This window comes from Hoplias malabaricus, chromosome 18, assembly GCF_029633855.1.
Source record: "Hoplias malabaricus isolate fHopMal1 chromosome 18, fHopMal1.hap1, whole genome shotgun sequence".
Taxonomy (NCBI): Eukaryota; Metazoa; Chordata; class Actinopteri; order Characiformes; family Erythrinidae; genus Hoplias; species Hoplias malabaricus.
In genome coordinates, this window is record NC_089817.1 from 15831843 (window position 1) to 15850049 (window position 18207).

Sequence of the window (18207 nt, forward strand, 5' to 3'; positions counted from 1 at the left end):
GAGATATACATAGTGATCCACGTCACTGGACGGTGATCACCTTTACGTTCACTAATAGATACCCACATTGTCTAAGATAATGCAGAGTAATGGGAAAAATGGAGGGCCAACCTAATGACCCAGATAAAGGGAGACCATTACGATCTCTTGGATTTCTAGCTATGGGACCTGGTGGAATTGTCTATTGTCCATATGTAGTGCCCTCCTCGATTTCATACGGTTGTTTGTGGTTATCCTGGCTGATGGTGCATTGTCTCCTTGAGGAACTATTACTTACATCACTTCCTCAGAAGGAATGATAATAAACTCGACTCTGACTCGATGTGATCACGTACACAAAGGACAAAACTAACATTTCTTCTGAGACCAAAGGTATTGAGAGTAAGGGAGAGTGGGTCTTTAGGTGCAGTTTCGCTTTCTAGTATTCTAGACTAGACTTTCTGAGGATGGCATTTAGCTTTGAGAATGTAAGTGAGGTTGGATACTGGATGATTCGTTCTGGATCACTAATGCCTCTCCAACTCATACTGAAATCAGTGGAAGGTGCTCCATCACTCCAGAGAACACAGAAACACTGCAGTTCAGTCCTGGTAGGACTTTACACCCCTGTAGTCGTCACTTTTACAGGTCGAATATCTGTTTCTGGGTCAAATTATAGAGGTGTGTACAAACTTGCAGATGTAGTTTATGTGTAAATAGAAGCAGTGCTTTAGCCAAGGGTGAGGATGTGAATAATGTGGTAAGCTCTTAGAACTGTAGAGAGGATCCGATATCTCTCTCTCTCCCTCTCTCTCTCTTTCAAGTGTCTGGCTTACTGGATTACTGTAAGGTTGGCCAATGGTCGCTCTCGTCCACACCATCTGCGCAGCGCTTCCCATACTCTCCTCATAATTCCCTGCGGGTCCGCGGCCAAGAGGTTCAAACACAACTCGTCCTCTCCGTCTAATCCTCAGCCCGAGTCATTCATCACCACCGAGACCAGTTGCATAAGCAGCACCACTTTCATTTGGACTCTTCCTTTATTGAGGTCAAACAGCAAAGCAGCATGTTCACACACAGTACAGGTTTCAATATCACGGATATCGCCTCCCCTGTTCACGCTGGATTCAGCTGCACATTGACAAGCCAAGTTAAAAAAACAAGTACATATCATCGCTGTCAGAACAAGACTTTGTATCTCCAAAATGACTACTTTACAGGTGAAGCAAATACATTCTTTATTTATAATGGAAATGTAAAGGCGCAATCAGTCAAGTCAATTCCTTGAATAATTCTTCTTCATTCCTCTAAACTGTTATTACATCAAAGCCTAAAGGCCTAGAGTTTTGTACTAAAGCTATTCTAAACATGACCACCCACATGTAGGGGACACTCTCCATGGAGCATAAGGGGACTACAAAGGAAGGACTGGCACCTCCCCCCAGCGTGTGTTCCCTCCTTGCGTCTAGTGATTCTGTGTAGGCTCCGGACCCACCGTGACCTTGAACTGGATAAGGGTTACAGACAATGAATCATTGAACAAATTAGTGAATGACTGAATGAATGAATGAATGTTTCAGTACCTGTTGCACAAAGGAAACAATGTTGATGTTTGATGTTCTATTATCTTTGCTTTCATAAGGGTTTTTCAATGTGTAAAATAGTCACATTAGAATATAATAGAGCATTCTTGTGGAAATACTGGGGCCTACTCATGAGAAAGTTTTAAATGTGCTATTAACTAGGCCAGGATATACAAGACTGTACGTGACTGCATAGGACAAATTAATCACACAGTTCCAAATCATCCCACCAGTCACAGTTGTGACCAATCATAGAACAAACATTTTCACCCATTTTCCTTGAACATGTAAAAATATTGACAGATTTTTTTTTCAAAGGGTTAATAATGATAAATTGATAAATTGAATCTTTACTTGTCTGGAAAATGGAATGGGATTAAATGGGTTAAGAGTAGTACTACAAACTATTCCTGAGATTTTGTGTCAGATTGCATCAGTGACTTAAAATATGAATTGGTAACTGAAATTTCAGTTTCAAATATTTTTGATTCCTCTTGTCTTGTGTGACGTGAAATAACTGCCTAGAGACTTTGCCAAGAACTTTTGTTTGTACTTTACTGGTAATGTAAAAAAATATCATAAATGTTGTTTGCTATTTTGGGTGACTAACGGCTCCTGTATAATGTAACAATATACTTTTAAAGTCCATGATATTTTGGTAAAATCATGGTGAAAAGCATTTCATGTTCAATCCATAAAAATAGACCAATATGGAGATACAAGGTTTTAATCCAGCAGCAACAATATCTTAAATACATTCAAACTGTTTCCTTTTCCTTCACAGTGCAAACAGAAAACCCATCGCTCCCCCTGTCCTCTTCACCATCGACCTTTCGCTTTCGTATCTTCTCACCCCTGGCTCCTTTTGTCACAAAACATTTGTTAAAGAAGTAAAAAGATTATAGAATTCTGTCATGCACATAGCCATTTTTTTCTTCTTCTTCTGCAAAATAACAAGTGCCCCAAAGTCATAAATGACATTTAATGTGGGAATGATAAGAGGCAAACACAGAGTGGATGAGATGAGCCTCCTCACACTGTCTCCGTTTGCTTTCAAAGGGCAAAATTGATCTGGGCTGAATCCTCAGGAGGAGAAGATTAAAAGTTGTGCTTTATCCAGCTTCACTACTCCTTCGACAGATTCTGTCTGTCACGCGTTATAACTGTCCTTCGATGTCTATTTCAATGCGTGACATTTTCTTACTTCCATTGCTTGTGAAAAATGAGCACTCTAATTTGGCATAAGCTGTCTGTGTTTCAGGTATTTTGTATTGGAGATAAAAGTTTGGCACCTTGTGTACATCAAAAAACAGATTTCACATTCAGAAAAAAAAACAAAACAAAACAAAACAAAACAAAAAAAAAACAGATTGAGCCTCATCCTGCTCTAAATCACACAACTGTTGGGTGACTTCTTTTGGAAGCTCCCTGTTAATCCAGGACCAGGTTTAATCGCCTGCCCTACAAGCCAGTTATGTGACTGAATGTCTGAAAGAAGATTTATGGTTCGGGTCAAATTCTGAATGTAAGGCTTAGCTGACGAAAAACACCATTCAACGCTTGCACCAAAAAAATATACCAAAAAAAAAATCTTTAATAAATACGAGGCATGAAATGATCTGATGTCACTAGTGGAAATGATCTTAAAAGGATACCCCCCTTTAGAATTGACATGGCTTCGGTATAAATGATGAAATAAATAACACTGCTTTGAAATTGAGCTCTCCACAACAGCAAAAATAAGACAGGCACCCTGAGCTTCGTGTAAAGACATGATCAAAGTCACAAATGTCAAGTGCTGATGCTCTCGTTTAAAAAGTAGAACTTGAGGCGGCCTTTTGACCTGGACCCCTTTTCCCAGAAGCCCCCCATGTTGAGGCAAGAGAAAGAGATGACAGTGATTGGCTTGGGTCACTCGTTGTTGTTGATGGCTGGAGAAGGTTTGCTGCGCATGCCGTCAGTGGCTGCTCTGGACGTCTCTGTGACGAACAGCCGGGGCATCCACACAGACGTGACGATGCGCTTGTACTCCTTGCGGAAGTTCCGATTGAGCAGTCCGTAGATGATGGCGTTGAGGCAGCTGTTGAAGTAGGCCATGAAGTAGCTGACCACGAAGAGCCACTCGGGTATCCTTGGTGCCATCACCTCAGGGTTGATGGCCACAGCCAGGCCGATCAAGTTCAGCGGCGCCCAGCAGATGGCGAAAAGCACAAACACCACAAACATGGTGACGAAGTTGCGTAGGTCACTGGGCCGCACTCTGGAGCGCTCCTCGCTCTTTACTTTCCGCCGCACCTGGATGACCAGCACCCAGATGCGCAGGTAGCAGAAGGTCACCACGGCGATGGGCACCAAGAAGTGCACCACCACCACCACCACCGTGTACGAGCTGCTAACCGTCTGCGCAAAGGTGCAGGAGTACACCCGTGGGTCATAACTCAGAGAGCCCACAAAAAAGTTGGGCAGGATGGCCAGCACCGTCAACATCCAGATCAGGGCTACCAGCAGCAGCGTGTTGCGGAAACTGTAGAGGCGTCCGTAGGCGAAGCTGTGGCAGATGTAACAGTAACGGTTGATGGCGATGCCGGTGATGTTGAAGACGGAGCCGATCACGCTTAGGCCCATCAGGAAGCCGCTCACCTTGCACTGCGTGTCGCCCAGGGACCAGCCGTCGTGGAAAAGCGCATACAAGACCAGTGGGTACGGATAGAAGGCCACCACAAGGTCAGCAAAGGCCAGGCTTACCACAAAGACATTGCCTGAGAGAGAGAGAGAGAGAGAGAAGCATTAGTCATTCATTGGTAATTCGGAAATTAAGCTTTCAGAAGGTGTGATGCTTTCCAGTAATTTGATTTTGTGAAGTTTTCATTAACACGGAGCACACTACTGCCCCCTGTTGAGCAATACAATTAATTACAGCCAAACCCAAAGACATCATAAACAAAATATGATTGTAAATTGTAGATATTATTGCTGTGGTTAACATTTAATAATAAGCATACTAATAGAGATGGTCTAAAATTAATTTACATGACTTTTTATTGCAAAATAAAGGTAAGTATAATTTCTAATTGGTTAAACAATGATTTATAAAACCTGAAGGATCACTGGATTAGCAACACCAACCTTTTAGCTACACTCATCGTCCATTTGTCAGCTCCACAGACCATACAGGTTTGATTTGGGTGGTGGATCATTCCCAGCGCTGAAGCCCAGAATTATACCTGCTCTATGATGGTCCTGACTGTTGCAGAGAAACTACAGTGGACTACAGTCTGTAATTACAGAATTACAAAGTGCCCCTGTATGGTCAATGGAGTTAAATGGACAATTTGTGCCAAATGTGTTACCACAGCACTTTGTAGTAGATCAGTTTTACACATCATAAATGAGCTTAAATCAATCATGGTCTGTCATACTAACATACATTTATGAGAGGTTTACAGTTACAGGACAGAAAAGTGCTGGCTAGTGCAAATGGTTTGGAATGTGGAGTTAGCCATTAGCTCTCCAACTGAGGCCACTCACAAACAACATGCACTCTCCCTCAGCTAAAATATTAATCTGTATTTAATTAATCAACAATGAAAATGTTTGAAGCTAAATTACATTTCTTGGTATTCTCAAGTAAAGCAGTAAGAGCTATTGCTACACGCAACCTGCAACATCATTAAAGACAACTCTGAGGAAAGTTGTCTTTAATAAAAGTATATTTGTATCAAAGGCGATTGCTCTAAGACTGCAAGGGAAGCTCAGCTTCCCCTAAAATGTCAAAAAATAAGTGATCAAATATATACTCTTGGGTGTGCATGTCATTGAATAAATATGCACTACAACGCGTTCAACTTTTGTTCAGAATCAGCTTCTTATCACTGGACGCGGAAAGACGCGGCTTTCCTCTCAATCATTCCCGCAGCTTCAGTGCTTTAAACGGTGTGGACGCTGAGCGTCCACGGAGTTCAATAGCGAAGCAGCGAAGTGCAGCGAAACGAGACGAGCCATTGGATAAATGCTGGGCTTTGTCCCGCCCATCGGACGCTCAGCGTCTCTGGGGGTCTATGGGGCAGTGGGCTGGCCTCGGCTGGCGCTCAGCTTCTGCATGATGATTGGATGATCTGTCTGAGGTTGAATCCCTTTTTGATTGACAGTGAAATGAGCGAATCAGCGACCCTTTGGTGGAAAAATCCGTGGGAGCATTACATTTACATTCTGTTCTGAGTTGAACTCGAGACTTTCTAAGTTCTCTTAGTGGCATTTTCTTTGTTAAAAACGAGTAAATCGAGCTTTTATTTCTGGTGGTGTTTTTTGTAGCTGCTTGTGTTTGGAGACTGACTTCTATCACTCTTTCTGACTTCTATCGCAGTTTCTGTCCAGCGGGTGCTGCTGAGCCCCTCCACCGTCACAAAGCACTCACAGGCGGACACACTTCACATGGGCCAAGGCCGTTTAAGCAGCCTAGCTCTGTTGGCCATTGAGAGGACACTAGTCATGTCCCTGGAAAGGACGCCTTGTTGGTACGACAGGGTCACAGATCATTTTCTTGAAAAGGAACAGAGGGTAGAATTTACGTATAAATAAACCGACACATTTTATGATGTAGGCCAAAATTGAGCTTCCCCTCCTTGAAAGACCAGCATCCGCCACTGATTTGTATTAGTATATGAATCATTTTGTCGTGGCCATTTTTTGTGGATTTTTACTTTCCTACACAATGTGTGAAAATGATGAGTGGACAACGCAGCACAGCCAGGCATGCACATTATTTTGATCATTTTTTCATCTTTTCTCATACTTCTCATATTGTCACATTTACAACCAACAGCTTCTTTTAAACATCACATTGTATGTCCATATTGTACAACCCTAGTCAGAATTGATTCAAACGAGGTGTGCAAATCCTTTGATTACCTTAATCACACCGTAACTGCAGTCAACACCTTGTGAGGAAGACCGCAGAGACCTCTTTAACCCCTGGTCTCCTGGGATTAATGGCAAGCACGGCTCTCCTGCATTATCAGTCGTGTTATTTCGCCTGGCTCGTTAAATAGGCCCTATAACTGCAGGTTAGGTAACACTAGGGGATGACTAATCTCATTAAACTACAGGCGAGAAACCCTGGCTGTCCTAATTGTGCCATACCATTCCACTTATTACCCGTCCTATCCCATGTATTTGCATTTAGATTACCTAGATGCGGGCAAATAAATAAGACAAGGGTTTTTGTAAGGCAATTCCTTGGGCAGAAATGGGAATAAACCACAATGAAGTGTGAGCTAGACCTGATTGATTGCATTCAGGGATGTGACCGGTGATTTGCTGTAGCCTATAACCATGCTGCATGTGCTCCCTGGCTGGTTAGACCTCATTATCCCTCAGTCCTCTCTCTTTTCCTTTCCCTCCAATTTTCATGTGTTCAGGGTAACTGAAATCGTTCCAATGTCAAATTTTCCATATGGCTTAGAATATATAATAATGCAGGACCCAACTGACAGGAAAAATCCCACAGCAATTTCATATAAATTATGCTACAAATCTGCTATAAATTATGATAATCAATACTCAGCTTCTTTCGTAATAAGAAAATCAAGAGTTATGTTCTCATAATTTGTTGTGAAGTGATTTAGTTTTGCGCATTTTTACAGACTGAAATGATTATATGTTTTTAAATATTCATTTTCAAAACTGATAAAAAATGATATACATATAATTATAAAATAACAGATGCCCTGTGTCAGACTGGCGTCCTGTCCAGTGTGTGTTCTCGCCTTGGACCTTCTGGGTAGGCTCTGTACCCACCGCAACCAATGAGTAAATGAATAAATATATGTATGAATGAATGAATGAATGAACATAGCCTCACCTCTTAAGCTTCCATACATTTTAGTAGTTTTGTTACAGTTATTATTCTTATTAAGCCAGGGATTAAAATAATAAGCTTAATATAATGGGTTGCAAAAAGTGTCACAATAACTAAACACTTATAAAGTAATAATTTGTTGAAGCACCTTTTAAATTTATAATGCTTTGCCTCTTATAGGCATAGCACAACTTGTTATCGCAATGTTCCTTGCAGAATCACTCCAAAGCTGCCAGATCTTCCGTGTACAGCCCTTGTCACATCACCCCAGGTTTTAAATCGGATTCAGGTCCGGGCTCTGGCTGGGACGTTCCAAAACTCTTATCTTCTTCTGGTGAAGCTGTTCTTTTGTTGTTGCTGAGGTATTCTTCAGGACAGTGTTGTGCTGAAAGGTTAAATTCCACTTGATATTCAGCTTTTTAGCAGTGGCCTGAAGGTTTTGTGCCAAAATTGACTGATATTTGGAGGTGTTCATAATTCCCATGACCTTGACTGACGCACCAGTTTCAGCTGAAGTGAAACAATCACAAAGTAAAATGCTGCCACCTCCATGCTTCACTGTGGGTATGCTGCTTTTTTTTTCTCATGTGCTTTTGGCAGATTTGATGTAGGTTTCTGCAGAGTGTAAGCAGGACTGGATATTCTTCTTTGTAAGAAACAGCTTCTGTCTTGCCACCCTACCCCACAGTCCAGACATATGAGGAACATGGGAGATTGCTGTCACGTAGTACACAGCCAGTACTTGCCAGAAATTCCTGCAGCTCCTCTAATGTCACTGTAGGGCTCTTGGCAGATTATTGTACCAGTTTTCTTCAGTCTCGGAGGGATGTCCAGTTTTTTGTAAAGTCACTGTTGTGCCATATTTTATCCACTTGCTTCTCCTGACTGATATCTTTAAACAGATCCCTTTGCTGCTCTCTAAGCTCTTTGTGGACCATGATTTTGCTTTAAGATGCAATTGTGTAAAACCTACTGGAAGAGTGAATCTAAATATGGAGTTAAACAAGGTCAGTGATTGACAGCAAGTGTGTACTAAATGCTATTTAACATGAGACTGAATATGAATCAGAATACAATCATATTGCGAGTTATAAGAGAGTGTGCACACTTATGTAAACATATTGCAATTATTTTATTTTTCCCCCGAAAAGAATTTTCAGTTTGTATTTCAACTGAACTGCAAACATTAGAGGTCATCATGAAAGTGGAAGCAAACCTAAATGATCAGTACAGGTTATATGTATATTTTTAATGCTAATTAATAATTTTATTTAAATTTTTGGAACAGGCGGCACAGTGGCGCCGCAGGTAGTGTCGCAGTCACACAGCTCCCCCTGAAGCTGTTGTGGGTTCGATTCCTGCTCCGGGTGACTGTCTGTGAGGAGTTGGTGTGTTCTCCCCGTGTCCGCGTGGGTTTCCTCCGGGTGCTCCGGTTTCCTCCCACAGTCCAAAAACACACGTTGGTAGGTGGATTGGCGACTCAAAAGTGTCCGTAGGTGTGAGTGCGTGTGTGTGTCTGTGTTGCACTGTGAAGGACTGGCGTCCCCTCCAGGGTGTGTTCCTGCCTTGCGCCCAATGATTCCAGGTAGGCTCTGGACCAACCGCGACCCTGAACTGGATAAGCGGTTACAGATAATGGATGAATGAATAAATAATTTTTGGAACATAGAGTTGTTTGTTTTGTCATTAAAACCATGCCGAGGTATTCTAATAACGTGAAAACAATTCCTCTCGCCAGTTTCCCATGCATACCACACTACACATTTATCTCCTCCTATAAATACAAGGAGGTACTAGCATTTTAACTTTACTGTTGTGGTTATTTATTTTTAATCAATTGACACCACTAATATAAAAAAATCCATTGTACTGATCTTATATTGATTCTTTCATTTTGCACTCGCTCTGAGTGCTCCAGTTTCATCCCACAAGCCAAAAACATGTTGGTAGGTGCACTGACTGTGCAATATTGTCTTCATTTGGTGAGTGTGAGTAACTAGGTGAGAGTGTAATGAACTGGCACTCTGTCCAGAGTGTGTTCCTTCATGTGCCTAATGATTAGGGAAGCCTCTAGAGACACTATGATCAGGAAAGTGGTTTCAGAAGATGATGGTACATGGCTACATTAGCGCTGCACTGCAAGGCACCTATAACAAGCTTAAGTTTAGCTTCAGTACTTTAGGAGAAAAGCTACGTTTTCTGTGAAATGAATAAGCATGTCCTGATTTGTATTGCTGAAATATGTTCAGTAATAAAAAGCCAACCTTTATCACACAACGCTGAAAGAGTGTCAAGGGAGAAGTGTTAATCCAAAGATGTTTACAGAAAAGTTCAAAGCAAAAGATTTAAAAATGATTATTTGAATATCAAATTCAGTCTGGACATGTGGACACAATCAGCAACATCACCACAGAGAGGCTGTAACTCTTAACTAACTAATACAATATTTAGCAATGCGAACAAATAATAATTCATTTAGCATTAAGGAAATCAATGTCACATGTTCACATTAGTGTTTCTCTCATCCCAGGAAAGCCATTTGATATAAACTGAAGTACATTATGTGTATAACCATTTTAGTATGAGTGTCCTGCTGGAAAACTGTAAGCTGTTTGTGCTGCCATCTCGTCTGTCATCTCTTCCAGTGATTTTGGGTAAATAGTATATTGTCATATTTGTCATATTTCTAACAGAATCAGTTTTATATTCTGCTGCTACAAACACTGAACATGAAAACAGGTTGCTATCATCTATCTGTCAAATAAAAATAAATAAATAAATAAAAAATTGTCTGCTCCATCAACTGCTTGGGCTAGTTTCTGGTTGGACAGAATGTTTGTGTTTGAGAGTTTGAAGGGGTTGGGTCAGTGAATGTTTGTGGACAGACTGTAATGTGATTCTTGAAAGTCCTTTCTTTCTTTGTAATATGTACAATGTGTCAGTAGTGTGTTTTTTTGTGCTTATTTCTTTACAGTGACAGTTAAAACCGTTTTGATTTCCTGACACTAAGCAATATCCAAACATCATTGTTCTCTATTAAAAATGTCTGATGTTATCTACTGGCTAATAAACCAATTATGTCCTATTGGATAGTGTTTGTCTGCCCATTCACAAGCAAAAAAGTGGATGCGTCTAAAATCCCAGACGCATACACATGCACAAACACACATCAAAACATGAGAAGCACATCACACTTACAATGGTTCTCACCACAAGGCGAAAGCTTTGCACTCTGCATTGTATTCCAAATGCCACAGCATCAGCTGGGTATTCCATTGCAGTGTGACATTAGGCAGCAGAGACGACAGTCAATTTTTCTCCTGCTCACCCGAGTAGCCTCCAGAAATTCCCATATGTCCTTTTCTGCTTTATACAAACAGACATGCTGCCTTATCCTGCCTCTCCTACGGAGCGCGGAAGTCAGGTTTAAAAACTCAACAAAGTCAAAAACTCAAAACTCCAAGGTCAGTCTAAAGAGTGCACTTTGGACTGTGTGCATCTAGTGAAGCTTTTCAGCCTCAATATTGGTCTTTCAATAAATTCAAACTCGGATCTGGAGACATTAACTTAAAATACTGAAGTCAAATATAACCTTAAGTGATCAATAAACACACTGAGCCCTGTTGAAGAGCTACCCTCTGAGATAAGCTTAATTTCTCATTTATTCATCTCTTTGCATGGCTCTGATTATATCCTTGCATTGCTTTAGTCCATTTACACAGCCATATTTTAGAAACACACTTCACGTTTTAGCGTAATAAAACACCCACTCATGTTAAATGCCTTGTGGGCTCAGTAAAATCTTCTGGTTATTAGATAGACAGATAGATCACTTTATTAATCCCCAAGGGAAATTGACATATTGCAGTACCTCAAGGTACAGAAAGGCAAAACTGTGTGTAACAGCAGATATAAACTCACAAAATATAAATAGGTAAAAAAAACTGCCAATAAACCTAAATAAATAAATTAGATAATTAAAATAATAACATACAAAATACACTAACGGTAGTGTCTGTCCATTCACTGTATACAGGTAAAGAGTCAATGTAAACATTCAGTGAGTAATATGTATTCATGCTTGTAGGGCTGGGCAATTCATCAAAAATTAATCAAAATTGACATTCAGAACTTCGAATCAACATAGTCTTGTCTATATATCTTATATCAATTATTTACATTTTTTGTTTGTTTGTTTATTCTGTTATGTCCCCAATGTGTGTTCATGTACTATCCCTTTTAAACCACACTACCACACTGTAGTCACGTGATTCTGGCAACACGGAGGAGAACCTAAACGCTGAGGCCGACTGAGCTACTTAAACAGTTCGTACCAAAGAAAATCACAGCGGTTGTTGTTTGGACATGTTGTGTTTTGACTTTAATTAAGATGACACGGAACAAAAAGAAAATAAAAACTGTTTCAACGACTAAAGCACAATCACACACACAATATGAACAGTGCTCAAAAAACAAGAGAGGAACAAGCTCCCAGCAACATTAGAAAAAAATATCCCAGCTTATTATACTGGAGCATGCTGGAGTCACTGAACTATGAGGGTTAAAACATACAAAAACATAATAATCGCTCATTAATCGTAATCATGGTAAATGTACATGGTAAATTAATCGTGATATTGAGTTGCGCTCATATCTTCCAGCACTACATGCTTTAAATGTATAAACAGGGAGTGCAGTAGACAGTGATAGTAGAGTGGATATAACTGGACAAAGTACAATTATCTAGTACTCAATAATGTCCTGACACAGAGAAGAAGAGTTGTACAGTGTGATCGCAGTAGGTACAAACGATCTCCTTCCTACAGCGGAGCTGAATGAGTCTGTGGCTAAACATGCTCTGCCAGTAGATTATGGAGGGGGTGTGAAGTGTTGTCCGGGATAGCTGTAAGTGTGTTAAGTGTCCAGAGAGCAGCCCAGAACAAAACCAGTCTTTCTAATCAGTTTGTTGAGCTTGTTCATGTCTCCACCTCTGATGCTACCTCCCCAACAAACAGCTGCAAAGAAGATAGCGCTTGCAACAACTGGTAGAGCACACATTAAAGGATGTGAGCCTCCTCAGAAAATAAAGTCTGCTATTCCCCTTCCTGTACACAGTTGTTAAGGTTGACACCAAGGTATTTTTTATGTTTCTACTTGCTCAACATCCTGACCCTTCCTCCTGAAGTCCACCACCACCACCTTGATCTTGTTTACTACATTCGTGTTCACTACTGTAGCTATTCACTACATTCCTGTACTCTCCCTCCTGATATATCCAATCACAGCAGAATCATCAGAAAACTTCTGAAGATGGCACAGATCTGACCTGTACAGGAAGTCAGTGGTGTACAGGGTGAAGAGAAAAGGTGAAAGTATTGTTCCCATTGGAGCACCACATATTAGCTACAACGATGTGACAATGTGTCTACTCTAAGCCCGCTTGACTGTTTAATCAACCAGTAATTTAAAACAGGCACAAATCCTGACAAAACATGTTGTGAATTTGCCTGAGTAAAATGATAACAGCAGCTGCCATCTCAGTGCCCATTGAACAGAGTGATAACTCATACAAATAGAATAATAAAACCTTGAAATGCATTCCCAAGACAAGGCTGTTATGATTTGATACAATGATTCACATAAATGTATCACAAAATTGTGGATTCAGGTCATTTAGAAGGCTGTAACATCTCCAAACAAACAAGTGGCTTGTGTGTTACAACTATTTATTTTAAATTATGCAACAATCAATAGAGGTGGTGCAGCAGGTAGTGTTGCGGTCACACAGCTCCAGGGACCTGGAGATTTGTGGTTTCAAGTCCTGCTCCATGCAACCATGTGCGCATGGGTTTCCTCCCACGGTCCAAAAACACACGTTGGTAGGTGGATTGGCGACTCAAAAGGTGTCCATAGGTGTGAGTGTGAGAGTGAATGTGTGAGTGCGTGTCGCCCTGTGAAGGACTGGTGCCCCCTCCAGGGTGTGTTCCTACCTTGTGCCCAATGATTTCAGGTAGGCTCCGGCCCACCACAACACTTTGAAATCAATCAAGCAAAAGGTATTTATAGAGCACTTTTCACAACAGAAGTAAACACAAAGCAGTTTTACAGAGATCCGGGTCCAAGCTTCTTACGAGCAAGCCAGGGGCAACAGTGGCAAGGAAAAACACACCTCGGTGCACGAGGGAGAAACCTTGGAACTCGTAAGGTCGACACTGGAGAGCATAACAACAACATAACAGAACAGAAAACACAAAACAGTTGTGGTGAATCGTAATGCAATGAATGGAATATCGCATTAAAAAAAATAATAAACAAAAACTGTGACTGTGACAACTTTAAGTACCTTTGAGATTACAGAGAGAGAACCAGTTATTCAACTTTACCTCATTAATATTTTCATGATGAAATACTGACATGTCCTCACTGCAAAAGTTCCAAGAAGTATTAGGTGAGCAGGTGTGTGCATATTTGGATGCAGTTTACCTTCTGTAGTTTCCTTCCAAAAATATCTTACACTCATATTTTCATAACTTTGAAAATGCTGCTAGTTTTGCCTGTTCAGATGTGTTCATAATCATCAGAACAATGAAATATTCTAATACCTAACGCATTGCGAAAATGTCAAGTATTATGAAATCTTTGCCATATCACCCACCATTGTGTGTGTGTGTGTGTGTGTGTGTGTGTGTGTGCGTGTGTGTGTAATCCAGTCTGATATGACTTGTGAAAAGCCAGCTGTCTGATCCTGGAGTCAGGGAGCTTAACAGAACAGAGCAGAAATGAAACATCCTCTCAGATCAGCTCTGCCAGTTTGAGACCCACACACATACACACACACACACACACACACACACACACACACACACACACACACACACACACACACACACACACACACACACACACACACACACACACACACACACACACACACACACACACACACACACACACACACACACACACACACACACACACACACACACACTCCCTCCCTCCTCCTCTGTCAGGATTCTCATTACTCACTAAGCATCTAATGTGACATGATCCCCTCTGATAACTACAGAGGTCATCTCTGTGCGTGTGCATGTGCAGGAGGAGAGCAGGAGTTAGGGCGAGTGGGAAAGAGGAGACTGAAGGAGACTGGAATTTTTCATTCACAACAACCATTATTTTGGACTAAATACACGTAATATATTCAGTGACTTCTGCAAAGGAAGGGACACATGGGACCTTTCCAGTTTCTAAAATTCATTTATGATCACTGTCCATGCTGAATATCAAGATAGATTACAATCACCAAGGACCTCTTCATTACAGGGTTAATACCACTAAACCACAAAAGAGCATCCCACTCAATGAGCAAAAGACAACAAAACAGCAGAAGGATAAGCCCTCACAGGCATGCTAATGCCATCTGTAGTGTTTTTAACCCTTTGGGCTCTCAAGACATTTTCCCAATTGTCTGAAATTCATCTTTAAAGTACCTGTATTATAATATATTGCCCATGTTTTATGTCGAAATGTTCAGAACAATCTCAGCTCTCTCGTTAAGAGAGGCCCATGTGACTTAGAGCATTTTATGAAGAGATAATCTGTCTGTAACCCTGAAAAACTTAAATCCTTTCTTAAAATATTTCCTATGAAAATATCCCTTTACTCATGTGGATGAATTGTTTGGTGATTTGTGGTAAATAGTTTTATCACAGTCTTAAAAAAAAAAAAAGCAAATCCACCAGTTAGACACGGCGAGAGGCAGAGGAGGCGTGTCTCAAGCTTATACACTTATACACATAGACTCATATCTGAAAGTACAGTATAGGTACAGTCACGAAAACATGCAAACAAAAGAGCAGGTTCTGCACATTCAGTGTTTGAACTGTATTTCTGCGCTGTGCTATCGCTAAGATATTAACAGAAACATCGCAAATGGTCATTGAGAAGCCGGTGCGTTCTTCGACCCCAGTGGGTTAAAATGCATAACTACCAAATAAATGGACTGTCCATAGGTGTGAGTGTGTGAGTGTGCGTCGCCCTGTGAAGGACTGGAGACCCCTCCAGGGTGTGATCCAGAGGCGATTGCTCTAAGACTGCAAGGGAAGCTCAGTTTTCCCTAAAATGTCAAAAAATAAGTGATAAAACATATACTGTTGTGTGTACATGTCATTGAATAAATATGCACTACATTGTGCTCAACTTTTGTTCAGAATCAGCTTCTTATCACTGGTAAAGACGCGGCTTTCCTCTCAGTCATTCCCTTCACAGTGCTTTAAACAGTGTCCACAGAGTTCAATAGCGAAGCAGCGAAGTGCAGCGAAACGAGACGAGTGATTGGATAAATGCTGGGCTTTGTCCCGCCCATCGGGCGCTCAGCGTCTCTGGGGGTCTATGGGGCAGTGGGCTGGCCTCGGCTGACCCGGATGCTCAGCTTCTGCATGATGATTGGATGATCTGTCTGAGGTTGAATCCCTTTTTGATTGACAGCGAAATGAACGAATCAGCGATACTTTGACGTAAAGATCCGAGGGAGCATTAAATTTTCATTCTGTTCTGAGTTGAACTCGAGACTTTCTTAAACCTAAATGCATTTTCTTTGTTAAAAACGACTAGCAACAAATCGAGCTTCTATTTCTGGTGGATTTTTTGTAGCTGCTTGTGTTTGGAGACTGACTTCTATCACACTTTCTGACTTCTATCGCAGTGTATGTCCAGCGGGTGCCGCTGAGCCCCTCCACCGTCACAAAGCACTCACAGGCGGACACACTTCACATGGGGCAAGGCCGTTTAAGCAGCCTAGCTCTGTTGGCCATTGAGAGGACACTAGTCAAGTCCCTGGAAAAGACGCCTTGTTGGTACGACAGGGTCACAGATCATTTTCTTGAAAAGGAACAGAGGGTAGAATGTACGTATAAATAAACCGACACATTTTATGATGTAGGCCAAAATCGAGCTTCCTCTCCTTGAAAGACCAGCATCTGCCACTGGTGTGATCCCACATTGCACCCAACGATTCACCCACCCACCGCGGCCCTGAGTTGGTTAAGCGGTTACAGACAATGAATGAATGAATGAATGAATTAATTAATTAATTAATGATTATTTTCTGATAGCAGCCCTCTGCATACAAAATCTTGATTTTAGTTTTGTCCAGTAGTGTTCATTTTAAAGTAACACTAGGCATAATTTGTTTTTGTTTTTTTTGCTACTGGGACTTTTTTTTAAGGAACATTTTTACCTTAAAATTAAAATAATAATAAAAAGCAATGTTGGTTTAAAAAAATCATTCTGTTTTCACATAGTGGGAAAACAGGCCATATATAAATACATCACTACGTGAAAACAGAATGATTTGTTTTAATCATATATCAGCCTAATGCATTCTTGATTGTGTGTCTCTAAAAATAATCACAAATATACTGTATGTGCTCAATAAATCATTGTGTTCAATGTACATCGATTAAATCCTTAACAGCTCAGATCTGTTCAACAAAATGACATGTTTAGAAGTTACTAAAAATGTCCCCAATACCTTAATAGAGGTTCAATTTAAATGTACACGTTCGCCCTCATTCGTAAGTGTAGATCTATGAATTTTCAATTAGTCCTCTTTTTTATATCCACACAACTTCCGCCATCTGCCTTTAGCTGCAATGCCCCATCCCATAAGTTGACAGGATTGGGTCATTTGTTTTATGATGTAGAAAATCTTGGCTGTCTGAATTTGCCCATGTCAAAGATAAAAGGCTAAGCTATGGCTTATTTCTAAAATAAAACCAAAACCCCACATAGAAACAAAGTAAAACAGCTGATTTCCACTGGAGTGTGTCTTCAATGTAAAGAAAAATATAACTACCACGGGCCACATATTACATTTGCCTAGTTTACAAATTTTACAAAACTTTTGCATGCAATTGTATAATGAAAAAAGTACATTTGAAAGGTTAGAAGAGTGGGCGGAGAGGTCATTTGTGTGTTTAAGGCTGTTCAGTGAAGTTGAGAAGAAGCCAGGGAGGATTATCATAACACAACGATGTCCTTGGGGTGCCATGTAAAACAACACACCCTGGTTCACTTGTCAAAGTGTGTCTCCTTCGATGTGAGCAAGCTTGAATCCACACTCATTCTGTTGTCCGTGTGCAGAAAGAGGAGTTGAAGGACAGATGAGGCTGACCCTCACCTTAATAGAGCTGGACACCATTTGAAAAAATAAAAACAAAAAACACTTACACACACACAAAAACAAAAAGCCTCTTCAGTGCTCCTATAAGTTATGAGGCAGCAATTTCTAATGGACTGGAAGTGAGCCAGGTAATTACTGTATCCAAGGAGAGTAAACCTAGACTAGCAACAGAAGGGTCTGGTGGTCTTTTACAATGAATGGCCTCACAGCTCAACATCAAGGTTGAGAGAACAATCAACTTCTGTCACACCGCTGACCGCACACTGACATCTAATTTTCTCACATTAGGGATGGGCGGCATCCACATTTTTAAATACCATAATACCGTCTCAAAATATTATCTCAGTATATGGTATTACCGTGGGGAGGGGGTGCTCTGTCAGGTTGCGCTGAGCCTTATATCTGTGAGCACAAAGTCGAGTGAATTTAGCTAAACACAGCCTGAGAGTGCACACCGACACACGTGTTGACAAGGAGAGCAGATTTCAGCAACTGGTGCTGAAGGAACAGAAAAGTTTGAAAATAATCGAAATAAGACGGTGTACACCACTTAGAAGCACAGCTGGCGCTAACGAGCACTTGTGGTTTAGCACATCACAGCAGATTTG

At 40.9% G+C, this 18207-nt stretch overlaps 1 protein-coding gene across 1 annotated transcript in view; it reads right to left on the minus strand.

Annotated features, from left to right (window-relative positions):
- Positions 1–1071: 1071 nt before the first annotated feature.
- mtnr1bb (melatonin receptor 1Bb) overlaps positions 1072–18207 on the minus strand; it is a 54425-nt gene continuing 37289 nt past the window's right edge. The window contains exon 3 of the mRNA XM_066650698.1: positions 1072–4321. Within this exon, the coding sequence (XP_066506795.1) occupies positions 3474–4321 (848 nt within the window). The 3' untranslated portion in view covers positions 1072–3473. The remainder of the gene's footprint in view (positions 4322–18207) is intronic.